This window comes from Mchenga conophoros, linkage group LG11 (genome assembly GCF_057382185.1).
Source record: "Mchenga conophoros isolate Kocher_MC1m ecotype Shallow Benthic linkage group LG11, M_conophoros_male_GT1.1, whole genome shotgun sequence".
Classification (NCBI taxonomy): Eukaryota; Metazoa; Chordata; class Actinopteri; order Cichliformes; family Cichlidae; genus Mchenga; species Mchenga conophoros.
This window is the reverse complement of record NC_140536.1, coordinates 1,188,608-1,213,833: the sequence shown is the minus strand read 5'-3', so window position 1 is coordinate 1,213,833 and position 25,226 is coordinate 1,188,608. Positions and strand designations below refer to the sequence as shown.

At 45.0% G+C, this 25,226-nt stretch overlaps 1 protein-coding gene across 3 annotated transcripts in view; it reads right to left on the bottom strand.

The window, feature by feature from the left end:
* grik2 (glutamate receptor, ionotropic, kainate 2) overlaps window positions 1–25,226 on the bottom strand; it is a 336,418-nt gene that overhangs the window by 207,530 nt on the left and 103,662 nt on the right. For all 3 annotated transcript variants that reach the window (XM_085290496.1, XM_085290498.1, XM_085290497.1), the window contains exons 6-7: window positions 15,505–15,558; window positions 8,431–8,604 (exon numbers count right to left, since the gene is read on the bottom strand). In XM_085290496.1, coding sequence (XP_085146622.1) covers window positions 8,431–8,604; window positions 15,505–15,558 — 228 coding nt within the window. The remainder of the gene's footprint in view (window positions 1–8,430; window positions 8,605–15,504; window positions 15,559–25,226) is intronic.

Here is a 25,226-nt window from a genome sequence, read left to right as displayed (position 1 = left end):
CTTGATCTCAGAGTCTTTGAAAACCAAACAGCAAACTTGGTACAGGAATTTTAAAAAAAAATCTCTTACAGTCCCAGATAGGCTGGTCAGACAAAGAAAGGTCCGTGTCCATTGTTAGCCTACGTCAAAGAGCTGACCAATAAAGACAAAACATTCCATGTTTTATGCATTGTTTGCATGCGAAAAGACAAGTCTCATACTAGGCTCATTCAAAGGATGAAATCCAACATTTCTCTTAACAGGGTAGCTGTGGTTCAGGAGGTAGAGACTGAAGAAGAAGAACGCTTCTCCCACTGAAAACGCTACGACCAGATGATCAGAATCAACCTTTTGGGACTCAGGAGGTAGAGTTTGGTTTGTGTTACATGGACTGTTATCTCGCGGGTGGGGAAGGAGCCAGAGCTGGTGTGTGAGATTGGGAAATGCCAACTACATATAGTCAGCCTTCGAGCTCGGGCTCTGGAACCAGTTTTCTGGAGATGGGTTGGAACCCGTTCCACCGTAAGCCTGGAGAATGCTCCACCCAGGGACTTTATTGTTCTGCTGGGGGACTTCAACGCTCACGTGGGCAATGACAGTGTCACCTGGAGGGGTGTGAATCTGAGCCCCATCTGAAACCAAGTAGTTTTTTGTTGTTGGACTTCTTTGCTAACCACAGTTTGTCCATTACAAAGGTTTCATAAGTGCACATGGTGCCAGGACAACTTAGGTCCAGGTCCAGTTTTGTTATTGTATCATCAGACTACGCTCGGGTAAACACAGTTACTAAGCTGTCATCTTATCATCACCTGAGGGTGAGTTGGATCAAGAGACAGGAGAAGATGCTGAACAGACTGGCAGACCCAATCTTACAGAGAGGGTGAACTGGGAATGTCTGGCCAAAATTCCCCCATAGCTCTGTAAAAAACTTACTGGCTCTGGCTTGATTGCAGTTGTTGCTGCTAAGGGTGGCCCAACCAGTTATTAGGTTTAGAGGACAGTCACTTTTTCCCTGTTTGGATTTTTACCCATTAATCATAAACACCCATTAATCATTCATTTAAAAACTACATTTTCTTTTCACTTGCTTTAGCTTTGTCTCATATTTAATTTGTTTAATAACCTGAAACATTTATGTGTAAAAACCATAAAAAATAGGAAATCATGTTGAACATTCACACAGATTTGTGCCGTCAAAATGTTACATGTTGGCTGCTTCTTAGTGGGTTTCCTGGGTTTCTTTTCTGTGTGTGTGTGTGTGTGTGTGTGTGTGTGTGTGTGTGTGTGTGTGTGTGTGTGTGTGTGTGTGTGTGTGTTTAAATAAAATACATTCTGTACAGTAAATGTAAGGAGGTTCACTGCCACACTGTCCTGGAGTTCATCACGCATGTTCGAGTGGAGCTCAGATTATATGAACATGTCTGATGTCTGGATCTTACTTTAAATAATATCTGTCAAAAAGAAAACGGCTTTCCATCACAGCCTCATTTAAATGTGCCCATATCTGTAGCATATTTATGGTAATATGACAATAAAAGAGATTCAGCAGCACTGATGTGACTCTGAATACAAAGCAGCAGCAACAAACAAACAGATGACCTTGATGGCTCAAAGGTCATCCTGTTTGCACAGATGACAAGCCTAACTTCTGATAAAGAAATAAATGCAGTAATTACAGACATGCCCAAGTATTTTTTGAACCACTTTGAAAATTGCAGGCCACACAGTGAATCAGACAGCAGCTAAGGCAATTAACACGGAGAGATACTATGGTAATGAGGCGATGGTGCTTGTAAGGTCACTCACATTGTGCATGTTAAGCCACAACTCAGGGCAGCGTTTCTTTGCCACTTGATTAATTGAAGGTGACATAAAGGTAAGAGGTGCAGAGTTAATTTATCTGATTTGTCCTACACTGACAGTTGCTAAATAATACAATCTTTATGAGTTTATTTAATCATCTTCCTGATCTGAGGCATTGTGTCGATCTTTTCAAGAAAATGCCACAAACCTTGTTCTTGTTTGATGGACTGAAAACATTCATGGTCTGGAGGGAATTATCAGTCTTGGTAGAGTTATGCAGTCTTGGACTGTACTTGTCAGCTATGTCTTCGTCCTGTAAATGCATCTTCCATGGATGCAAGAATGTTCAGCTTGAGCTTCTCATTTAAATGTCCTGAGAATTATGAAAGAACTAATAGTCTTAATGACTCAGTCAATGCTCAGCTGTGCACAGAGGTGAAACTCATCACAATGAAATGGAATCAGGCCTCATTTTACAGCTATAAATAAAATTAGACATTCATTTGCATGTTATTGAGTGAATAAGCGTTTGGTCTCCTCTGACCCAACCAGAATTCTGGCTCCCACAGATTGGCTGTGTGCCCATGTGGCACACAGATTACAGTCAATCAATCAATTACAGATATTCCTGATCTCACTTCATTAAGTGTATAAACCACACCTGTCCACATAATCATCACGGGCAAGACGACAGAGCTGTTAAGAGATGTCAGGGACAAGACTGTAGACCTGCAGAATACTAGAATAGCTAACAAGACCGATACCAAGAACGTTGGTGAGAAGCTGACGTAGCTGACGTGATTATTTGGAAATGGGAGAAACATAAAATGACCATCGATTGCTCTGGTCTGAACCAACGTGTTAAACAAAAACTTTGCATTAAGTATTTAGGGATTATTGGCACTTTTATAAAAATATATTACACATATACATGGTAGAAAATGAAAGTGCTGTTTTTATTAACTGAATGAATGAGTCTAGAACTCGTGGGAATTTCCTGTATTTCCTTCCTGATGCGCTGTCACTGCCTGAATCTTTTTTTTTGTTTGCTAGTTTTAGGGGTATCTCTCTGCTAAACTCTGTTAATCTTATAAGAGTCAAATTAGGGAGTCAAATGGTAATATATAATACAATTTGATTTATATAGCACGTTTAAAACTGAGGGTACACCAAAGTGCTTCGCAGTAAGGAATAAACAGGAAATGATTACACTGAACAGTAAGTCATTAAAACAAGGTAAACAAAGGCATTAATAAGTAGAGATAGGGAGAACTGAGAAATGAGTAGCGATACAGCAGTTAGTGAGCGCTGAAAATTCACAAGTAGGAAAAGCCGGGTTAAATAGGTAAGTTTTCAAGCGTGCTTTAACCCTTCTCAAGGCAGGCGCTGCCGATTTGCAACAGTTAAAAACTAACAACCTGATTACCCCCCATACTTATTTAGGTTTTTTTACTCAGAAGTACCACTGCAGGACTTGGTTGTGCATTAGCAACAAAAAGTTTAATTTGAGCCTGAGAGGGTTAAAGGATTGAATGGAGTCAGAGGCACGAATGGTAGCAGGAAGGTTTGATGCTACAGAGGCAAAGGCACGACCACCCCCAGTCTTCAGACGGTGCCTGGGCTGGGCCAGAAGAAACTGACCAAATGATCGTAAAGAACAGCTGGGAGTATAGAGACTGAGGAGGTCGGCGAGATAGTCAGGCACAAGGTTGTTTAGGCATTTGAACATAAGCAGCAGAACTTCAATACGAAGTTTAGGAGTCAGCCGATGTAAATCAGGGAGCACTGCAGTAATAGAGCCAAACTTTCTAGTTCCGGTTAGGAGACGAGCCGCAGCATTCTGAACGAGCTGTAATCGTTGGAGGTGAGCGAGGTGGAGTCCAGAGTAGAGTGAGTTACAATAATCTAATCTGGAGGTCACAAAGGCATGGATATGTTTATGGATAAGTTTATAGTAACATGTAGTGCTTTTACTCTTAAATAAGGTTCATGTAACATTAGGCTGATGTGTCCCTCACAAAATAGTGGAAATGCTTCTTTTTTCTAGGTACTTGTGTGGTGATATACATGTAAGTAGTACATTAATACTGTGGAGTGGAAGAGGAGGTCTGTGGATCACACAGTTTTTGATCGGTGCTAAATTGAGTGGAATAAAGTGGATAAATGAGAGCAATTTATTTGATCTGTAACATTCTCTTTTTTGCTTAAGTAAACATCCTAAACCAATGCAGGAGACTCAGATTTGGTCCTCTGCATCATTCTGAAAGCGGAACACAATCCTGTTAGTAGCAGCAGCAACAACACCACCAAAACCTTCTGCTTTTCCTTCAAATCTTGATTGTGTAATTAAAAATCCACTCTGGTGTTGTACAGATGCAAAGTTGAAAACATTTATGATCTTAACTGTTGATGTCGTAATGCCATGAGTTCCTTTTGATAAAATATTCTGAGCTGTCAGTAAAGATCCAAACAGAAAACTGTACACAGCGACATCAGAGTTTTCTCTACCACTCCATACTGCAGAGCATGAACTGTGTCCAGAACTCCATATGAACATCTGGATTTAATTGTAATGCTTTGTTTAGAACATCAAGAAAACGTGTTACAGTATTTTGTTTCAAGTTGTCATTTTGATATGCAACATGGAACCTTAAACACGACACACAGATGAAGCTGTGGAACCTCCCGTCATGTCGATATGCTTTAGCTGCTAACTGATTGCCATTTGTCTAATTAATCAATCCCCAGCTAACACCAGCTATTAATTCACTGATGAGCAGGGTCACAGCACACTCCTCACACACATAAATCTTTGCCTGTTACTGATCCAAAAATAACTGCACAGCTTGATTTGTCTGATTAATCTCTGTGGTGCACTACAAAGTGAAAAGACCTTATTATTTAGCTTGTTTTTTTTTTTATCCATGGATTCGAGATATCAGCACGACTGTAGGACTTGCTGCTTCTGCTGGAAGCTAGTAGCAATAAAAACACCCTAAGCTTTAAGTGTTCAGTGAAAATGTCCAGTTATTACACACACAGTCCATTTTAGGTCTCAAGTGGGAAACTATTGATTGAACCACAAATCTAACAAAACAGCTTAAACTGAGTAACACCCACTTTCCAATATCAATCCAGAAACATGACTCAGCAAGTTGTTGCTCTTAGAAAAAAAAAACAATCTGCTATTCTCCTGAGGCAATCTAATGTTTTCAATCAGCAGCCAACATCAGCTGCTGCTGGTGCGGCTGCCAGTGCTGCCAATGCGTTCCAACTGGCATCAGACCAAATGGCTACATTTGGCCTAACATATAACACCTCAACAGTCATTGTGGAAATATAACACAAGGACTTTCACTCCTAACTTCCCTTCACCCACTTTCTATCTTTATTTTTCTTTTTTCATTCCTCCCACCATCTCATTTCTCTGTCCTGCTCCATTACTTTATTTCCCTTCCCATTCCTTGTCTCTGCTGGTTTGACACTTTTTGGCCGAGTTCCCAGTAAACAGTATGGAGGAACAGCTATTACACACAGTGTGCTCTGATCAGAGACGTTTCAGATCACAGCGACAGAGATGCTTCTCATCACACCTGGAACTCGTTTGGAACTCGGGTCACAAAGGTAGTCCGCCTGACTCCAGCAAGCTGCCTCGGACGTTATGGTAAGAGAAACCAGCGAATATACATCCTAAGAAGTCTGCCTCTCCGTGAATCGCTACCTTATCGTGGTGGAGGGGTTTGTGTGTCCTAGGGATCCCAGGGGCTATGTTGTCTGGGGGCAAATTGGTCCTGGGTGAGCGACCAGACAAAGAGCGATTCAGAAGACCCTTAGACCCTCGAGGGAACAGTTTACCCTGCCCTAGAGCCAGGACCGGTGAGGGTGCCCGAGGGCGAGCATCCGGTGGCCGGGCCTTAGTCCATGGGGCAGCCCGAAAAGGGGACATGGGCCCATCCTCCCGCAGGCCCACCACCGGCAGGAGGCGCCATAGGGGTCGGGTGCATTGTGTGCCGGGCGGCGCCCAGGAGCAGAGGCCCTGGAGGACTGATCCTCGGCTACCAAGACTGGCAATTGGGACATGGAATGTCACCTCTCTGGTGGGGAAGGAGCCTGAGTGCATGAAGTTGGAAGGTACCGGCTAGATATAGCCGGGCTCACCTCTATGCATGGCTTGGGCTCTGGAACGAGCCTCCTGGAGAGGGGCTGGACTCTGTCTCAGTCTGGAGTTGCCCCTGGTGAGAGGCGACGGGCGGGGTGGGTATTCTAATATCCCCTCGGCTTGCTGCCGGTATGTTGGGGTTCTTCCCGGTGGATGAGAGGGTTTGTTCCCTGCACCTTAGGGTCGGGGAATGGGTCCTGACTGTCATCTGCGCTTATGCGCCGAGTGGCAGTTCAGAGTACCCAGCCTTCTTTGAGTGCTGGAAGGTGCTCCATCTGGAGACTCTGTTGTCCTACTGGGAGACTTCAATGCTCATGTAGGTAACAACAGCGAGACCTGGGGGGGCGTGATTGGAAGGAACGGCCTCCCTGATCTGAACCCGAGCGGTGTTTTGTTATTGGATTTCTGTGCAAATCATAGTTTGGCCATAACGAACACCTTGTTCGAACATAAGAGTGTCCATAAGTGCACATGGCACCAGGAAGCAAAAACTCGGGTGTGGGAGGAGTTCGGAGAGGCCATGGAAAAAGACTTTCGGACTGCCTCGAAGAGATTCTGGCAAACCATCAGGCGCCTCAGGAGGGGAAAGCGATGCTCTACCTGCACTGTGTATAGTGCTGGCGGAGCGCTGCTGACTTTGACTGAGAAAATTCTCGGGTGGTGCAAGGAATACTTCGAGGACCTCCTTAATCCCACTGACACGTCTTCCGAGGAGGAAGCAGAGTCTGGGGATGAGGGGAATGACCCGCCAATTTCCGGGGGCGAGGTCACTGAGGCAGTTAAACAACTCTTTGGTGGCAGAGCCCCTGGTGTGGATGAGGTCCGCCCCGAGTTCCTGAAGGCTCTGGACATTGTAGGGCTGTCCTGGTTAACACGCCTCTACATTGTTGCGTGGAGATCAGGGGCAGTACCCTTTGACTGGCAGACCGGGGTGGTGGTCCCCATCTTTAAGAAGTGGGACCGGAGGGTGTGTTCCAACTACAGGGGGATCACACTCCTCAGCCTCCCTGGGAAAGTCTATGTCAGTTTGCTGGAAAGGAGAGTTCGTCCGCTAGTCGAATCTCATACAGGAGGAACAATGCGGTTTTTGTCCTGGTCGCGGAACACTGGACCAGCTCTTTATCCTCTCCAGGATACTTGAGGGTGCATGGGAGTTTGCCCAACCAGTCTACATGTGTTTTGTGGACTTGGAGAGGGCATTCGACCGTGTCCCTCGGGGGGTCCTGTGGGAGGTGCTGCAGGAGTATGGGGTGTCTGGCCCATTGCTACGGGCCATTCGATCCCTATACAACCGTTGCAAGAGCTTGGTTCGCATTGCCGGCAATAAGTCGGACTCGTTCCCGGTGGGTGATGGGCTCCACCAGGGCTGCCCTTTGCGGATGCTGCACCGGTCCGTCGTGGTGAAGAGAGAGCTGAGTGTAAAAGCGAAGCTCTCAATTTACCGGTCGATCTACGTCCCTACCCTCACCTATGGTCACGAGCTGTGGGTAGTGACTGAAAGAACGAGATTGTGAATACAAGTGGCGGAAATGAGCTTCCTCTGAAGGGTGGCTGGCCTCTCCCTTAGAGATAGGGTGAGAAGTTCAGCCATCCAGGAGGGGCTCAGAGTAGAGCAGCTGCTCCTCCACATCGAATGGAGCCAGCTGAGGTGGTTCAGGCATCTGACAAGGATGCCACCTGGGTGAGATGTTCCGGGCATGTCCCACCAGGAGGAGGCACCGGGGCAGACCCAGGACACACTGGAGCGATTATATCTCTCGGCTGGCCTGGGAATGCCTGGGTGTTCCCCCAGATAAGCTGGAGGAGGTGGCTGGGGAGAGGGAGGTCTGGGCTTCTCTGCTTAGGCTGCTGCCCACGCGACCCGGCTTCGGATAAAGCGGAAGAAGATGGATGGAGAAGACTATCATTTCTAGAACACTGTTTTATGCCATTAGTGACTTGATGCCTGAAAACCACTGGGAAAATCACAAGGTTATTTCCACTGTCCAATTCGTCAACCACAGTAAGAAATACGTGCATGAGATGCAGTATAATATGTAATAAATGTAATAAATGTTCATATTTCATGACTCTCAACTGAAGTATTTCTCCTACTTAAATGGATATACAACCAGGAGAATTGGGAGATATTATACAGAGTTTTTAATCATGGGAATCGTGAGTAAAACTTCAAGCTTACATAGAAGGAAGCATCATATCATCACACTGAAGGTTAGAGCGCTGACAAAACTGAAGAAGCAATCAACAGCAAAAATTAATGTACCTCTGTCTCAGTCTGATAGAAGTCTACAGCTGTGGCAACACATTTAATTACAAATTGTATTAACAAAGAAATCCCCTACTTTCATCATTCATTTCCTTCCTCACCATGACAACAGTTTCTGAGAAAGATCAATAAGTAACTGACCATGGGTCCACATCTGCATGTCAGTGAACAAAACTCTGGCAAAGTGCTTCATTATACATTCATGAACTTTGTCCAAACTCACAGTCATGAAGCCGTCCAGTAATCCGGAGTCAGGTTTCGGTGGAGCCTGCAGTCGCTCCATGGACCACTTCTCGATGATAGAAGCCACCTGGCTGTTCTCAGTGTTGAGTATCCTGAAACCCGTCATGTTTACACCACTGTACCGGTAAGGTTCCACGTTCAGTGCAAACAGATCCTGGAAAGAATAGATACAATGTTAACCTCTATGTATCATTTTGTCCCCACTCATCCCTGCTATAAGCTGAAAGGCAAGGTGTACCCTGGACAGGTTCGTCAGTCTATTATAGGTTTAATTCAACAAACCCAACTCACTTGTCAACTTGTCCATCACTACTGCAAACAAGGAAGGGGTCAGAGGTGATCCTCACTGTAATCCCACCTCAACTTTGAACCCATATGCCACTCCTACCCCACACTCCACCTCAATACTGCTGTCCTTATACATGTCCTGCACCACCTAACAGACTTTTATGCTACGCCTGACTTCCACACAGAAAAATTTTAGAATACCATAGTTCCTCTCTTAGTACTATATACAAAGGCACTGATAATTTAGAATAAACACCCTTAAAGCAAATATTGCATTTGCAGTACGTTTTCTTTGCAGGGAATTCACAAAAAAAAAAGTAAAGTAGAGAAAAAGAATAAGAGTGACAGCGTTTTGATCCCTGACAGCACTAACAGCCTTTCCAGGATGAGAGTGAGATGGAGCATTTACACTTTGATCTGAGTCAAATCTTTGACCTTGACTTGTACACACAGGCATTTGTGGATCTTGCATTTTGTTATGTAGATACTGAGAGGAAGTTTATTCTGAAATAACCAAAGGCAAGGTTAGGACACATATGATCTCTAATGTGACAGATTTTAACGAGCTGTCAAGAAGGACTGCTATTGTGAAGACAACAACAATTTAATTTCAGTTCAATTCAGTTTTATTTATACAGCGCCAACTCATAACAACAGTTGCCTCAAGGCGCTTTATATTGTAAGGCAGACCCTACAATAACCCAACAATCATATGACCCCCTATGAGCAGCACTTTGGCAACAGTGGGAAGGAAAAACTCTCTTTTAACAGGAAGAAACCTCTGGCAGAACCAGGCTCAGGGAGGGGCGGGGCCATCTGCTGTGATTGGTTGGGGCGAGAGCAATGGGTCATTTGAACTAATTCTGAAATTATTTCACCAGTTGGCAGCAGAAACAGAGTAATTATTGTGAAAGTTACGATGAAAAGAATATAATGATAAATTTAAAAATTACATTAACAAAATGTCATCTGTTGTTGTTATTTGTCATTTGTCAGCACTGCATGTTCACTAGCAGTTTGCCAAATACTAGTGTCATTGTGTACATGGCAAAAACTGTTTTATAGTATATTTACTTTGAATGAAAGCCATTTCATTTTTGAAAGTTAGCTTTTTCCCTATGTGTACCAAAAGCAGCGATATTGTTCCAAATGTCTGAAATGATTGAACTGAAGGTTTGAAATGCTTTGTATGTATTATTGTAGGGTCTACTTTACAATATAAAGTGCCTTGAGGGGACTGTCGTTGTGATCTGGCGCTGTATAAATAACATTAAAATTAAAAAATTAAAGTTGTTTGGCTCAAAGTATGTGAGCACATAGTTAAAGAAAAGCACCTGCCTCTTTCCTGATGCATGCCCAAATGAAGTTTGGATGCCTTGGATCACCAGATGAGAAATCATGTCATCATCTCAGTCTCATCTTTTATTAATCTGCCACATCATTTAATTAAATATCCGGACTGTGAAAGAAAATCATCGAATAAAGCACAGATGAATAGATTTACAACAGTGCATTTTATTTAATAATTTCTTCAGTTTTGATATCTCCAAACAAATGTGTCTGTGTAGGTTCTCCATCATCCAGCTCATGGTAATCTAAGGAGCTTGAAAAGAAAAGCGACTGGACTTCTTCAAGTTTCTTGAAGATGATTCATCTCTTATCTAAGAAGCTTCTTCAGTTCTAAAACCAAACGGTGGAGAGTCTCAGATAATTAAACCCTAGTGGGCGTTGTTCCTTAAGAGGCTTGTTGACACACTACTGATCCTGTGACTCATCACATGAGGCAAGGTGTGAGAAAGGGTGTGGGTCAACTGAAACCATTGTGAGACAATGCTTCACCCTAACACGTGACCTATGGAGATGACCTGACCCAAGATGTGAGTGGGCGTTAAGGCGTCTGGGAAGGATCTCAAAACTGGATTATAGATGGCAGACAGTTGGTGTCGTAAGCCACGCCCTCTGTTCAAAGATGGTCGCTCACAGTGGACACAGATGCTTCTTTCACTCCTCTTCAAACCATCTGTGTCATGGTCCTGGGTCATGTGACCCAGTGTGTTATGCTTAGCCTATTTTGATGTTTATTATTTGTTTAGGTTCTCTAAGGTAGTCCAGCCATTTGTATATATCACCCCTGCATTACGTCTCCCTTGCCCTTCGTGTGTTTATGTCTGTGTGTCTTGTACTGTCAAGTTCATGCTGTCAGTTATGTCACCTCCCCCTGTACTATGTCTCCCCGGTTCATGTCTCATGTTTCCTGTTTTACTTTGAAGGCCTGCATTCACTGTCAGTGTATTCAGTTTTACTCCGCCTGTCCTGTTGTTAAGTTCATGTGTGTCAGCTGCGTTCCCATGTGTGGTCACTTCCCCTGATCATCCCTCATGTGTATTTAGTCTCTGTGTTTCATACAGTCTGCGTCGCGTCGTCTGTGTTACCACCCCCTGTGTTCTGTATCTCCAGCCATAGCTTTGCCTTAGTTTATGTCCAGTTTAGGTTTCTGTTTAACTATTACTCTTATGCTGCCCTCACTCTGTTTTGTTCCTTTCATCAGCCAGAATAAAAGGCTCGCTTTTGTTTAACTCCACTCCTGCATCCTCGCTTGTGTTCGCTCCTGGGTCCACCACACACATTTCCGCACGGTCTGCCTCCGCAGACCGTGACAGTACGACGCGACCATGCCGGACCCAGCGACGCATGAGAGGGAGATCGTCCAGACGGTGGAGTCGCTCTGTGGTAAATGGCTGCAGTGCTCCGAAGAGGAGGAACGGGAGGAGTTAGCCCGCCAAGTGGGAGTATGAATGTCTGTGTTTCCCTGGCTATGGAAGGCACTACACCCGCTGATCACTGACCTTCTCGTCACCGCTCTCCAACTCCGTCCGCAGCCACGGCTGCCCAGTGTGCGGGCTGTGCCGCCAGAGCCCTGCTGTTGTCCCGTTTCCCCGCTGCTTCGCGAGCCGGAAGCAGTTGCGGTTGGAACGGTGAGGCTCGCCACCATCACACCTTCCGCTCGCGCCCCGTCGGCGTCCGCGTCTTCACCGCGGTCTGGCCGCACGGCGTGGCGCACGGAGACGACGGAGGCCATACACTTTGGCGAGGAAGAGCGGCAGCAGGTGTTACGGGCTTATCGGGAGGATGAGCTCCGGTGGAAGCCCTGGCTCATCCCGGAGGAGGACCTCTCACCTGCTGCACAGCCTACCAGCCGCTCGCCGTCTCCAATCCGCTTAGACTTCACTTCGCCTGCCTCATTTCTGGCAAGGATGTGGGCGGAAGACGGGGAGACCGCCGCTACGCCACCCTCTGCATTGGTGCCATCAGCGCCCATCGTGCCAGCTACCAGAAGGGGGCGGCGCCGGCGCCGCCGTTGCACCGCATTAACTCCGGTGAGTGACTGCGTTTTCGTGCCTCAAGTCCCTTCTATGAAGCAGAGTGAGACAAGCATTGATTTGCCGAGGCCGGAGACTATAACGGAATTGGGCTCCAGAGCTGAAAGACCTGTGTGTGACTGCTTTGAAGGAGCACACAACGAAACCGTAGACCATATTCCTGACTCTGTAGGATCCAGGATTTTTTCTAGCGTTGCTCTCACCGTCGCGCCACACGAAGCCCAGGTTCACGAGACAGCGAAAGGGGACCACACGTCTGCCGTACAGGCTGCTTCTCAGCCTGCTAGGAATGGCGTGAGCTTTCTCTCCGCCACAGACTGCCTTCTGCTTCAGCCGTCTCTTCCAGCTGGAGGGCCCGAGGAGCCCGTTCAGCCTCATGCCTCGTCAGCTGGAGGGCCCGAGGAGCCCGTTCAGCTTCCTTCCACGTCAGCTGTACAGGCTGCTTCTCAGCCTGCTAGGAATGGCGTGAGCTTTCTCTCCGCCTCAGACTGCCTTCTGCTTCAGCCGTCTCTTCCAGCTGGAGGGCCCGAGGAGCCCGTTCAGCCTCATGCCTCATCAGCTGGAGGGCCCGAGGAGCCCGTTCAGCTTCCTTCCACGTCAGCTGTACAGGCTGCTTCTCAGCCTGCTAGGAATGGCGTGAGCTTTCTCTCCGCCTCAGACTGCCTTCTGCTTCAGCCGTCTCTTCCAGCCGGAGGGCCCGAGGAGCCTGTACAGCCTCAAGCCATGTCAGCCGGAGGGCCCGAGGAGCCCGCCCGGCCTCACGCCACGTCGGCTGGAGGGCCCGAGGAGCCCGCCCGGCCTCACGCCACGTCGGCTGGAGGGCCCGAGGAGCCCGCCCGGCCTCACGCCACGTCAGCTGGAGGGCCCGAGGAGCCCGTCCAGCAACCTTCCTTGTCAGCTGGGGGTTCAGGAGAACCGCACCAGCCTCATGCCTCGGCAGCTGGAGGGCCCGAGGAGCCCGTCCAGCAACCTTCCTTGTCAGCTGGGGGTTCAGGAGAACCGCACCAGCCTCATGCCTCGTCAGCTGGAGGGCCCGAGGAGCCCGTCCAGCAACCTTCCTTGTCAGCTGGGGGTTCAGGAGAACCACACCAGCCTCATGCCTCGTCAGCCGGAGGGCCCGAGGAGCCCGTCCAGCCTCATGCCACGTCAGCTGGAGGGCCCGAGGAGCCCGTCCAGCACCATGCCACGTCTGCTGGGGGGCCCAAGCCGCCCATCCAGCACTATGCCACGTCTGCTGGGGGGCCCGAGCCGCCCATCCAGCCATCTTCTGCTTCTGCTACGCCTGGTCCGGCCTCTGCTTCTGCCTGTGCTTCACCTGGTCCAGCTTCATCAGAGTCTTCATCCTCGCCTAGTCCAGCTTCTGCCTGTGCTTCGCCTGCTCCGGCCCCGCCATCGCCTGGTCCGGCTTCTGCTTCGCCTGGTCCAGCTTCGGCTTCTGCTCCTGCTTCGCCGTCGCCTGGTCCAACCTCTGCGTCAGCGCCTGCTTCGCCGTCGCCTGGTCCAGCCTCTGCGTCAGCGCCTGCTTCGCCGTCGCCTGGTCCAACCTCTGCGTCAGCGCCTGCTTCGCCGTCGCCTGGTCCAGCCTCTGCCTCAGCTCCTGCTTCGCCGTCGCCTGGTCCGGCTCCGTCGCCTGTGGCTGGCACGCCACCGCCTGGTCCGGCTCCGTCGCCTGTGGCTGGCACGCCACCGCCTGGTCCTGCCTCGTCTGGTCCTGTGCCCACCGGGCCTCGGCCAGTGCGCCTGACACTGGAGAGCCACCGCTGCCTTCCGCGCAGTCGGCCCCCTGAGCTGCTTCGCCGTCCCCTTCGCCGCCGCCGTTGCCTTCCGCACGGCTGGCCTCCTGACCGGCTCTGTCACCTGTGGCGCCCGCCTGGTCAGCCCCCCGACCGTGTGACCCTTGAATTCTTGTGCCCGTGGGCTCCGGGTCGGCCTCCTGAACTGCACCGCCACTGCCTCCCGCATGGACAGCCTCCTGATGGGAGATGGCGTGGCCTGTTGGGTTGCCGCCCTCCGGGCCGACCCCCTGAGCTATGTTTGGACTGTTGTCACGTGCTCCAGTGTTTTTTGTTGGCTGTTTTTTCTTTCTTGTTCTGGTCCCTCCGTCCTGGTCCCCCGCCGCCCGCCCGGGCTCGGTGGTCTGTTTCTTTTGGTTTAGGGCTGTCTGGAGCCAGCCCTTGGTGGGGGGGTGGTGTCATGGTCCTGGGTCATGTGACCCAGTGTGTTATGCTTAGCCTATTTTGATGTTTATCATTTGTTTAGGTTCTCTAAGGTAGTCCAGCCATTTGTATATATCACCACTGCATTAAATCTCCCTTGCCCTTCGTGTGTTTATGTCTGTGTGTCTTGTACTGTCAAGTTCATGCTGTCAGTTATGTCACCTCCCCCTGTACTACGTCTCCCCGGTTCATGTCTCATGTTTCCTGTTTTACTTTGAAGGCCTGCATTCACTGTCAGTGTATTCAGTTTTACTCCTCCTGTCCTGTTGTTAAGTTCATGTGTGTCAGCTGCGTTCCCATGTGTGGTCACTTCCCCTGATCATCCCTCATGTGTATTTAGTCTCTGTGTTTCATACAGTCTGCGTCGCGTCGTCTGTGTTACCACCCCCTGTGTTCTGTATCTCCAGCCATAGCTTTGCCTTAGTTTATGTCCAGTTTAGGTTTCTGTTTAACTATTACTCTTATGCTGCCCTCACTCTGTTTTGTTCCTTTCATCAGCCAGAATAAAAGGCTCGCTTTTGTTTAACTCCACTCCTGCATCCTCCTGGGTCCACCACACACATTTCCGCACGGTCTGCCTCCGCAGACCGTGACAATCTGTCCTCTCTGTCCAAAATGTGAACACTGACATCCTCAAAGAGTGACCTTTGACCTTTAGGTGCAGATGGACTGCTGAGTCTTGTAGTCACAAGACTACACAAGACTGGAAGACTCAGTCAGAAGGCGACATACTTTGTATGTTACATACATACCATAGCTCAGGGTGGAATTAGTAGCACTTTTTACACAGTAAGACTAAACTATTAATCAAGAAAAAGATGAAAAAGAAGAACAATGAACAAACAATAACAAAAAGAGGAAGCAGAAAAAAGGAGGAAAAATATGATGGAATGAAGAAACATTTGGAAGATGATTCATATTAAAAGATATCATCAGCTGATAAAGGAAGGATAAACCAAGAGAAAATAAGATGTTACAAAGTAGTGTGATATTATTTTCTTTGGCTCTGGAAAATGAATCACCCACTGAAAGAAAAATAAATGAAATGAAGATTGAGAAGCTGCACCATCTAATGTTTTGACCATGCAACAAATCTTTATGGCGATATGGAACTGTGAGTTCGATCTGATGAAGAAATGACTGTGCAGGACAGTCTCTGACTCTACTTACCAGTGTGGTAAATATATAGTGATAGTACTCTGTCATCATCCCCATGGCAAGAGCCTAAGAAAGACAGTGACAGAAGGGGGCACATTGGGAGAGATTTATAAATAAATCAGGAAGCAGATAAAATGTTTTGTCATATTCTGCACGCGCGCACACACACACACACACACACACACACACTGTTTTGTAAGGCTACATCGCTGTGTTACCATGTAATGTGAGAAGGCATATATTGTGCTACACTGCTTTAGCCCAGCAAAAACACAACCATGCGAGGCAGGACACAGCGCCCAGGGTGATCATACATTTAGAATACTGCTAAAGTACAATATGCATAATTCTGTGGAACATCTGGAACATTAGCATCACCAAACTAACATTCACAAGTAGTATTAAGCACTGCAGAGTGGAGCTATTGTAAAAGAGCTGCTTTTGTTTATTTTTATTTCAAAAAATCAAAAACATATTTTTCCAGTGTTAAACTGTTTTCAGTGCGTGAAAGTGTAAACATGGTATGTAAAACGATTTAACATTTCTCAATAACAAAGCAGTCTGCAGAGTACTAATCCCTGAATATGCAAAGGTTTGTGTTACTGCATTATGTCATCACAAAGACGGATATGTTCCTGTAACAATAAATACATCTTCTAAAAGCAAAACCAAATGTGCTCATTGTGCTTGTAGCACACAAGACTCTGAGTCTGAATGTGGCACATTTTCATGTAACACTTTTCTTCTAGTGAAAAAATAATCTGACTTCTTACTGTCATACTCTTGAGGAAAAAAAGTTCAAAGTTGTTCTGCGAGATTGTTTTATGATCTATTAGATGAATAATTACTATAACGCCTTGCCTCAGTTGTTCTCTTCTGCTCCCAGCATCAACAGTGAGCAACAGCCCTAGCTAATAGTAGCCTAGAAATAGAGTCAGCTAATCACTGATGTTAACAAACAGCAGACATTAAAGTAGCATATAAGGATCAGCCCATGTACCAAACTCTATATAAGGACACCAAAGCGCTGATGTGGCTTCAAATTTTTTTTTACCAGTGAGAATCTGACTGTGTAAGCAAGCAAAAACCAGCCAGCTGCTAAACTGGACATCAAGCCCTTTGTCTGCGTTAGCATCACCAAAGAAAAAGCTGCACTGGACTAATAAAGGCTCTCTAGCCAAACAGATATTTGGGGGTCAGCTCAGCACAGCATTTAATCTACATTTGTATGTACAGTCATGGCCAAATGTTTGGAGAACGACACAAATTTTGGTTTTCACAAGTTTGTTTTTATGATAACAATTTGCAGAAGGTTGAGAAGAGTGATCAGATGAAATGCAAAGTCCTTGATGCTTAATCCGAACAAACCCATCACCACTGCACTTCATCGCTGCCATAGAAAGACCTGCTGAGATCTTTACAATAATCTTCTCATTAACTCAGTGAGAATGTTGATGAGCACAAGGTTGGAGATCATGATGTCATGCTGACTGGATGTGTTAAAAGGAAGGTGATGCTTGAAATCATTGTTCTTCGTGTTAACCATGGTTAGCTGCAAAGAAACACGTGTAGCCATCATTGCGTTGCATAAAAACGGCTTCACAGGCAAGGATGTTATTGCTACTGAGATTGCGCCTAAATCAACCATTTATTGGATCATCAAGAACTTCAAGGAAAGAGGTTCAGTTGTTGTGAAAACGGCTTCAGGGCACAAAAGAAACTCCAGCAAGCACCAGGGCCGTCTCCTAAAGATGATTCAGCTGCAGGATCGGAGTGCCGCCATTGCAGAGCTTGCTAGGAATGGCAGCAGGTGTGAGTGCATCTGCACGTACAGTGAGGTGAAGACTTTTGGAAGGTGGCCTGCTGAGGTAAAGTCATTTTCTCTGATGAAGCCCCTTTCCAATTGTTTGGTGGCTGTAGCTCAGGTGGCAGAGCAGGTCAGCCACTAATCAGAAGGTCGGTGGTTTGATCCCAGGCTGCCTCCTGGCTGCATGCCAAATATCCTTGGGCAAGATACTAACCCCATGTTTGCCTACTGTTGGTGGTCAGAGCGCCCGGTGGCGCCGGTGTCCGGCAGCCTCGCCTCTGTCAGTGTGCCTCAGGGCAGCTGTGGCTACAATGTAGCTGCCATCACCAGTGTGTGAATGGGTGGATGACTGAATGTAGTGTAAAGTGCTTTGGGGTCCTTAAGGACTAGAAAAGCGCTGTACAAATGCAGGCCATTTACCATTTGTTTGGGGCATCTAGAAAAAAGATTGTCTGGAGAAGAAAAGGTGAGTGCTACCGTCGGTCCTGTCTCACCCAACAGTAAGGCACCCTAAGACCATTCATCTGTGGGGCTGCCTCTCATCCAAGGGAGTGGGCTCACTCACAATTTTGACAAAAAACACAGCCATGAATAAAACATCCTCCCACAGGAACTTCTTCCAACCATCCAAGAACAGTCTGGTGAGGAACGATGCCTTTTCCAGCCTGATGGAGCACCGCCCCATAAGGCCACAGTGATGACTTAGAGGCTCGGAGAACAAAACACTGAAATTTTGGGTCCATGGCCAGAAAACTCTCCACACCTTAATCCAATTGACAAATTGTGGTGAACCCCAAAGAGGTAAACAAACATGACATACAAAAACCCACTAATTTTCACAAACACCAAGCATTATTACAAAAGAATGGGTCACCATCAGTCAGGCCCAGAAGTTGATTGACAGCATGCCAGGGCGAATTGCAGAGGTCATGAAAAAGAAGGGCCAACACTGGTCAAATATCGACTCTTTCAAAAATGTGATGTAAATGACAATAAAAGCATTTGAAACGTATGAAGTGCTTGTAATTAATAATTATAATACATCACAGAAACAACTCAACCAAAGATCTGAAAACACTGAAGCAGCAAACTTTGTGAAAACTAATATTTGTGTCACTCTCAGAACTTTTGGCCATGACTGTATGTATTTATTTACTTACATGATATGTTAGCTGAACATTTCAAGGGTCAAGTTGCTTTATTAGCTAATTTTATCAGCTATTCATTACCAGGTTCAGGCTAGAAAACACTACATCTAACTGAAAATGCCTTTCGTTTTGCTCACTGAATGCATAAAGCCAAATGTTGATACATTTTTCCATTAGTAAGTTGTGTTTTGAAAAGAAGTAATATATTTGTAATTGCTAGTTGCATTCAAAGGCTTAGACAAAGACAAAGAGCATAAAACCTGGATATCTGAAATAGAGCTTCTACTAATTCATGGTGAAAAGAGTTAGTATGAGAACAACCCTTGAAGAAATGCAAGCATGTCCAACTGATCATGCATAGACCCATAACATGTTGGACAGATGTTATATCCCATCTGGCCAAGCACCCCTGAAAGTGTGAGAAGGCGTGGTAATGTGCAGAACACAACTCCCACAAAGAGAGGACAAGACGCTTAATGTTCTTTAAATAATGTCACGGCTTTGTAGACAAAGCAGGAAGACATATTTGTATGTGAGCTGCAGACTTCCACATTATGATCTTGTTAATAGTTTTACATCTTCACTGCATACAAAAGAATTACTCATGACAGATATATCATTACATCTATGTCTGTACAGGCTGTGAGTCATGGTAGTGTAAGGAGCGTGGAATGAAAGTGACTGGACTGTTTCAGTTTCTTGAAGCTGTCGTCAAAGAAGCTTCTTCAGTTCTAAAACCAAATGGTGAGAGTCCCAGGTATTTAAATCCTATGGGGATTGTCCCTTAACCTCCTAAGACCTGAACTCTTCCACAGCAGCATTTTTAATTTCTCTTTGATATTTGGGCTGATTGGGACCCGATGAATGTAAAAACAAAGAATTACCAGATTTTTCTTTTTACCTTATTTTTGTTTTTAAGAAAATTAAGAGCCACATATGAGGATATTTGTTTAAAATGTTGACAGAACAGTAGCAGTATAATGTCCTCGTACGTGGATATCAGTCCCATGTAGAACATAATTGAGTATTTTGAGTATCGGCAGCACGGTGGCACGGTGGTTAGCACTGTTGCCGCACAGCAAGAAGGTCTTGAGTTCAATTCCACCAACAAAGGAGTGGCTCCGTAAGAAGCATTTGAAAGTCCTGGAGTGGCCTAGCCAGTCTCCAGACCTCAACCCCATAGAAAATCTGTGGCGGGAGTTGAAAGTCCGTGTTGCTCGGCGACAGCCCCAAAACATCACTGCTCTCCAGAAGATCTGCATGGAGGAATGGGCCAAAATACCAGCTACTGTGTGTGCAAACCTGGTAAAGACCTATAGTAAACGTTTGACCTCTGTTATTGCCAACAAAGGTTAAGTTACAAAGTATTGAGTTGTATTTTTGTTATTGACCAAATACTTATTTTCCACCCTGATTTACCAATAAATTCTTTACAAATCCTACCATGTGGATTCATGGATTTTTTTTTCACATTCTGTCTCTCACAGTTGAAGTGTACCTCTGGTGCAAATTACTGACCTCTGTCATCATTTTAGGTGGGGGAACTTGCACAATCGGTGGCTGACTAAATACTTTTTTGCCCCACTGTAATTGGTTAATCCAAATTGCCCATAGGTGTGAATGTGCGAGTGAATGTGAATGGTTGTCTGTCTCTGTGTGTTGGCCCTGCGACAGACTGGCGACCTGTCCAGGGTGTACCCCGCCTCTCGCCCTATGACAGCTGGGATAGGCTCCAGCGCCCCCCGCGACCCTGAACAGGATAAGCGGATGCGAATGGATGGATGGATGGATGGATGGTGATGTCCACATATGTGGACGCCAGGTCCTAGGAGGTTAAGAGGGTCGTTGACCCACTTTTGAGAATTTGTCTCATCACATAAGCCAAGTTGTGATAAAGGTGTGGGTCATTCTCAGCAGAGGTCTGAGGTGAAACCACTGTGAGCCCTTACCTCATCCCATCATGTGACCTATTGAGATCATCTTGTGCAAAATGTGAGTGAGCATTAAGGGCCTAGAAAGGGATCTCAAAACCTAATTGTTGTTCCATTTGTCATTCTTTTTTCCCCCAAGTTGGTGTCAGACCTTCTTTTCTCTCCATATTCACTGATTTGATGAAGGCGCAGTTGGGATAACCACATGTTGTAAGGGCTTTCTTTGCAGCGTCTGCCTGGTGTTGTAGCATCCTGATTACTCCTAAATTATCTGTCCATGAAGCCAGATAACACACACCAATGAGTTAAACTGCAGGAATGTCTTAAAGACATAAAGACCTGGATGGCCGCTAACTTTCTGCTTCTTAATTCAGATCAAACTGAGGTTATTGTACTCGGCCCTGAAAATCTTAGAAATATGGTATCTAAGCAGATTCTTACTCTGGATGGCATTACCTTGGCCTCCAGTAACGCTGTGAGGAACCTTGGAGTCATTTTTGACCAGGACACGTCCTTCAATGCACATATTAAACAAATATGTAAGACTGCTTTCTTCCTTTTGTGCAACATCTCTAAAGTTAGAAATATCCTGTCTCAGAGTGACGCTGAAAAGCTAGTTCATGCATTTATTACTTCCAGGCTGGACTACTGTAATTCATTATTATCAGGAAGTCCTAAAAACTCACTGAAAAGCCTTCAGTTAATCCAAAATGCTGCTGCATATTTTGTTCATACTTCATTGGCTTCCCTGATAAATCTAGATTCAAAATTTACATTTTTATAATCACCTATGAGGTCTTGAATAATCAGTCCCCACCTTTTCTTAAAGACCTCATAGTACTGGATCACCACCACAGAGCACTTTCAGACTGTTGTGCTTCCTTGGGCTTTTAAAAGTAGAATGGGACCAAGAGTGAAAACAGATATAAGATCCCTTGAAAAATTATATAATGAAACTTGTATGTTTTGGATACTTCCTAAATCAATATATGAAAGTGATGAGAAACGAGTAAATCATATAAGCCTTATATGATTCACTATATGAAGCAAGCTAAGGCTGATGCAAGTCTTTTCCTATTTCTTTTCCACATGGGTTCAGCCTCCAATCCGCTTCTGTGGAACCAGAACATTTTAGGTCTGCTTTTAACATTGGGTTTAAAACTTCCCACAACGGACTGAGTGTTTCTTCTTCACTCAGATTTTTTCACTCACTCAAATTATTTGTTTTCTTTGTATTATCATAGAGTCTTTACCTTACAGTATCAAGCACCTTGAGGCAACTATTGTTGTGATCTGGCACTAAATAAATAATAATTTATTTAATATAAAATATTATATTATTTAGTTTTTTAAATATAACAAAATCTGGTCAGTGGGGAAAATTTGGTTTGCATCAACTCCATTTTCTATTTTATGCTGAAGTTAACATGAAAATGAGACTTCTGTCATGCTTATACTCAGTATGACTCAGTCTCCCCTCGCCTGCTGTAACAGCCATACATTCTACTGGGAAACAAAATTCAGCAGTGGTAATAACACCTTTACAAAAGTAATGTGTTTCCAAAAAAAGAACCTCTACTCTGTATTATTCTGTTATGATCCGAACTAACTGTGTGGCTATTGGGTTTGGATCATCAGGAGCTGCTTGTATGTGTCTGTGCTGTGTGGTGATGACTGTATACTCCATTTGGGATTACCTACTGCGGTACATAAACAAACCACAGACTACAGCTGTGCACAGAGGATGTATAAGGGGACAGGAAGGGATGATGCTGCTGCTAACAGGTGAGAAACCTTGAGAAACACTCCACAGCTCAGTCTGAAAACCAGCCCAGCCTCAGTGGAGACTCACATAGTACAAAATCCTGGATGTGCCAGAAACGTTTTTCTTTGGGGAAAAGAAAACAAACTAACAGAAAAACACATTCAATGAAATGAAAGTAGCTGTTACACATCAGTATTAACATGATTAGAAGAAGAGTCGCTGATATTTCTGGAGTACTTACATTACATTTAGATTAACTTAGATTTAAATAACAGTCCAATCACATTTTTTCTCAATCAATTGAAAAACGCAAGAACAACCAAAAACTAACATAACTGGACATTTGTCAAAGCTGGGAAGGCACCTAAAGAAAGCTCCAGGTGATCCAGGAGAGAAGGACAAACTCAGTGATCCCGTACATGTCAGGGGTATCAGAAAGGTTGAGACACTGTCTCTAAACACCACGTCTCTCTGGTTTTTGAACCCAGAAACACAAACTGGAAGTATTGGTTCCATGGGTATTTGGACACCTTCATTGCTATGAGTACTTATAACTAATTGGTGAGTCACGTAATGAGAATATCAGACGCTCAAACCTTTCATTACTTGTCATTAGCAGTGATTCTTTCTGACATTATTAATGAAAGGCAACCTTGACCTTCCCCAGCAATCTAGCAGTATGACACTGATTAAAAACCCTGGGAGAGTGACAGAGAACAGGAATTGAATCGTGTCGTCCTCAATATTTTATAAATCTTTCAGGCAGGAGAATTATGAATGCTTGTTAAGTGAGTTACCACAGTCCTGCAGTTTAATTCAATTCTGTGTTATTTATATTAACAGCTGCTTTAAGATGCCGGCAGCACCAGTCTGTTTTTACACTGTAAAATCTAATATTCTGTTTAATTAAACATATTAAGCAGACTGAACTCAGTTTTTATCAATTTGTTATTAGAACTCAGTTTAAGTACTTTTTTTCAAAGAGCTGATTAACTCAGGTTATTTGAGTTGACTTAAATTAACTAAGTAAGCTGGAAATTTTTGCTTCTCATTGTGGAAGGATAAAACGATATGGTTTGAAAATGCCACGTCACTACCTTCCTCCTCCCTCGCAGTGTTGCCAACTCCTCAGTAAGGAAAATCACTATTGGCTGTCCTAAAAGTTGCTAAATGATGTACGTTGTAGTAGAGAAACATAACATCATGTAAGGATGAGTAAAAAACGTTTATTTAGAACTACAGATTACATTTCTTTTAGCAATTATTGTTTTTTTTAATGTCACAATTCCAACCCTGCTCCCTTATCCGGGCTTGGACCGGCAAAAGTGACCCGAAATAGGCGCTCTGGTGGAGTTACTTTGTGTGTGTGTTTAAGTGGTTTTAAACCTTGTGATCCACAAAACAGCATAACAGTAAAAGAAGAAATGACTGCAGTACAGTCAGTGCAGGAGCAGCGGCTTCACTCATTCGCTCATTCATTTGCAGTTTGGAGGCATTGGTCCAGTGCTGGCTGGATGTCACTGATAGATAAATATATAAGAGAGTTGGGTTTGATTAGTAGAATCTTTAGTGTTTTACTGATTGAATAATTACTTAGAATCCTGCTGACATATCGGTACAAAAGCTGAGTGTCTGCAAAACGAGCAGCTTCCCCCGACTGCTTTTACCCCGTCAGATAGGTGCACATCTGAATTTGAACTGAAAATTGAATCTTTACTTTGAACATGTTAAATATTCTCATGTTAAACTCTGTGAACTGCTAAGACAGATTGCCCTCTCTTTTGGGAAGTTGGCCGTAGCCGATTGACCGCAGACTGTGGCTTCCTGGACGGGGGGGTCAACCAGTGCTTTAATACAATATAATCATAACTAAAGATTTTGGCTGTGATTCCTCAGAGTGGATAAACAAACATGATAACAGGAGACTGCAGTTAGATAAGAGATGAATAAATATTGCAGGGCTGAGTGAGTGAGGGTTGAAATATTGAACCAGAGCAGAGTTGATGATAGGACATGTAGAGAAGGTCGCTAGCTGTCGACAGCAGAGGCGTACGCTCAGTTGAACTGAGCAGAGTCCAGTCTGTGCAAACTACACTGGAGCAGAGTCTCAGACCTACAATGGGTTACAGGCCTGAAAAGCAGAAGCGGTGAGGTTAAAGGTTATAGACTAACATACAACAGGGTGGATGAGAAAGAAAGGCTACAGGTCCAGTGAAGAGGAGGTGGGCAGTGTGATAAACCTTCACCGTTTCACTTCTATAACTGATTAGAAATGTATTAAAATGTGTTTCTTATTTTGTATTTCTTGTAGCCATGACATGTTTCACAGTTCCTTTCAATACCTACTTTATTTTAACTCATTTGGATACCATAAGTTATCCAAACTTTTTCAAAATGACCTTCTTCAAAATTAAATAATTTAAAAGTTTCATTTAAGTAAGTGTAGGTTAGTGTTGTTTGTCATACCTGTTGCTTATTATTGGGTCTAAAATACATTTTATATTTACAAAGTAAAACAATAAAACTTCATCTTAAATGCTTTTTTTTGTCAAATCTTACAAACTAGGCAAACAACCAAACTTCTAGAGATAACTTTTTCGGGTTGTTTGACACAGTGAAAATGACCCACTCTGGCAGTTTGTGGAGTGGAACTGTGGAATGGGTCTGCTGTCGCAGGCTAGCGAGCCTGGAAGTGGAAAGAGATGAAGTGGTTGAGAGGTGCCAAATTCCACCATTCCCGCCTCCCTCCACTGAGATGACCATCTCACAGCCCTGGATGTTGCTGCATTGCAACAGTGGTTTGCAGATGCCCAGACTATAATAATAATAATAATAATGGATTGGATTTATATAGCACTTTTCAAGGCACCCAAAGCACTTTACAATGCTACTATTCATTCACTCTCACATTCACACACTGGTGGAGGCAGCTACAGTTGTAGCCACAGCTGCCCTGGGGCAGACTGACAGAAACAAGGCTGCCATGTCGTACCATCGGCCCCTCTGGCCAACACCAGTAGGTGAAGTGTCTTGCCCAAAGACACAACGACCGAGACAGATAGAACTGGGGATCGAACCAGCAA